General features: G+C 47.3%; 1 protein-coding gene across 1 annotated transcript; it reads right to left on the reverse strand.

Annotated features, from left to right (window-relative positions):
• Nucleotides 1-1820: 1820 nt before the first annotated feature.
• LOC127199657 (cytochrome b-c1 complex subunit 10-like) lies at nucleotides 1821-2096 on the reverse strand. Its single transcript, XM_051157767.1, has one exon. The coding sequence runs from the start codon at nucleotides 2094-2096 to the stop codon at nucleotides 1821-1823; it is 276 nt and encodes a 91-aa protein (XP_051013724.1).
• Between the last annotated feature and the right edge of the window lie 609 nt (nucleotides 2097-2705).

Raw genomic sequence — 2705 nt, forward strand, 5'->3', positions numbered from 1 at the left:
GTGGTCGTATGTGACTTGGGATGATGAGCTCTGCTCAAGGTCTCTCCCGGACTCTGTAGTCAGCAGCTTCCACAGCCTTGTTAGTCGGACATGCCATTCATCAACTGCAATCGTTTAGAGCCACACAGGGCTGTGGTGGAGATGAGGCGCATTGCTTACCTACTCACAAAGCTTCATGGGTTAAGTGGGAACAGCGAGAGAATGGGAGGTAGCAGGGCAGAAGAGGGGAGTGTGATGGTGTGAATGTGTGTTGTGGCTCTCGGAGCATAGATGTGGTCAGTCAGTGCTGGCTGTTGTCATTGCTTTATCTGTGATGCTATGCGCTCAGCATAGTTGACCTCAGGGGCCCACTCAGTTCTAACTGGCTCTCCCTCCTCGATGGTTTTGTAAAAAAAAAAAAAAAAAAAAAAAAAAAAATATGGTCAGTGACCTCCAGGATGTTTGGTTAACTGGAGCTTGGGAAATTAGGCCAAAGTTCACATGGGAGCTCAAAGCCTATGATGCTTAAGAAAGGCTATTCTAGGGTTATGTAACATGACCTTCTACCGTGGGTCTTTTTGTTAAATATACTCTTGGAAGCATATTTTTATGTTTCCCCCTGATGCTTTTCTGGGAGATGGGGAAACAGAAGTACTTTATGAAGCCCCTCCTGAGGTGCTGGAGCTACTAACCTCCCAGACACACTGCCAGAGGAGGGTTCTTCCTCTAGAGTGTTAGAAATGCTTGCAGAGGAAATCAGGCTGTCTCTGGTACTGGCTGAAAGTGCTGTCTCAGGACTGTGCTGCACTTTGCTGACTGCACAGCTTGGTGCAAAGTCCTCCGGCTTGGGGAATCGGGTGCTGGATCTGCTTCTGAGGGGCCACACTGGACCCATGTTGATGGGCGATGTCTGGGTGGCTGGTAGCCTGACTGACTATGCTGGGACATCCGTATAGACTTCTATAACTCTCTTAAAGCCAGTGGTGTGCTTCTGACGCTGGCTCAGCCTGGCACCACAGGGCTGAGGCCGGAAGGTGAAAGGCAGCTAATAATGGTAGACAGCCATGGCTGGGCTAGGTAAGCCCTTACTGAAAGCAGTCATTGTTTCTCCCAGCCTGTCCTGGAACTAGGGGCTGAAGCCACCACCACTTAGCATTCTAAAATTAAAATGAAAAACTATTTTTAAATGAATGGAAGTCAATAAATTGTTGAGAAAAATAACACACGCTAATTCAAATGCCATTCATACTTTAACAGTAGAACCAGAAATCCAGATTCAGTTGTCTATAAACTGTATATAAAAGAACATTGGAGGGTTTAATAGGACCCAGAACTCATTCTAGGTGGAGTACGTCCCCAGATCCCAGGTGGATGCCTGAAACCTGTGGAATGCTTAATCCCAAAAGCACTGCAAAACTTCCTGTGCACATACACCCTTGTTCAGGCTTAATTTGTGAATTAGGTACAGTAAGAGATTAATAATAATAACACTAATAAACAGAACAATTGGCATAACAAGGCCACACAATTGTGCCATCACTGGACCTGTGTCCATTATTAAAGACAATGAATGTGGACTTGACATAGATACCAGAATACCTTGACAGTGAAACAGTTGTTAAGCAGATTAGGTCACAAGCTGGACCACGAGCATGGCGGTGCTGGCAGGTAGGGACGTAGTCTCTCAGATAGCAAAGATGGCTACTAAACATAGCGGGTTGGTCTACATCCTAGAAGGGCCAGAATTAGCTGGTGTGAAAAGTCATGTGGTGCTTTTCTTTTTCTTTCTTTCTTTCTTTTTTTTTTTTCGGAGGTAAGAAGGAGGTTTAATGCAAGACCCATCACGGTGGCCCCAGTGTCCACCATGCAGAAGCTCCCCTGGGGCTTTCAGCTTCCACAGCAGCAGAGTTGTGATACCAGCGAGGCCTGTGGCTGAGGAAAGGGGCTCCTAATTCTTTCTTAAACTTGCCATTGATGTAAGGCACCCAGTCCAGGATCAGGTACCAGTCTGTGGCCCACACCAGCCCCACGGCACCCACAGTGCCCCACATGCTGCCTGTGGGGACCCAGTTCTTGGACAGTTTCCGGTAGTGTGGGTGTAGAAACCTGCTCAGCATCAACACTCAGGGTCATCCTGTTCCGCCACCTTGGAGCACCGTGCGAGTCGTGAGGTGTTTTTTTTTTTTTTTTTTTTTTTTTACTGGAGTTTTTCATGTAATATTCTTAAGCAGTGGTGGATCTGGGTAACTGAAACTGCGGAAAAGAAAAGTGAGGCTAGGGGTTATGGCTGTAGTGGGGGACCTTCTATTTTAGGAACCCCCTCTACTGCCTCCAACTTCATGTTACCTTTCTTGTTGCCCGCACAGAATGCCTGGCAAAAGCCACTCAGAGAGGGAAAGATTTGTTTGGACTTACAGTCTGAGGGTGCAGTTTCTCGTGGTGAGGGAGTCGCGGCAGCTGGAGCTTCAGAGTGCGGCTCCCTGTGTCTGCAGTCAGGAAACAGAGAGAGATGATGTCTGTATGCAGTCCTGGATCCCAGCACGGGGCGCATGGCACTATCTGAACTTAAAGTGCCTCTCCCATCTCAGTTAACCCATCTAGGAAGACTCCTCAGAGGTTTGTGTCCCTCTCTTGACAGACAATGCCGATTTTCTTAAGGAAGAATGATAAAATAGTTTCATTTCAGGCTTAGGGGCCCATCAAGTTAGTGATGTGGCCTTGTCTTT

This window comes from Acomys russatus, chromosome 15, assembly GCF_903995435.1.
Source record: "Acomys russatus chromosome 15, mAcoRus1.1, whole genome shotgun sequence".
Taxonomy (NCBI): Eukaryota; Metazoa; Chordata; class Mammalia; order Rodentia; family Muridae; genus Acomys; species Acomys russatus.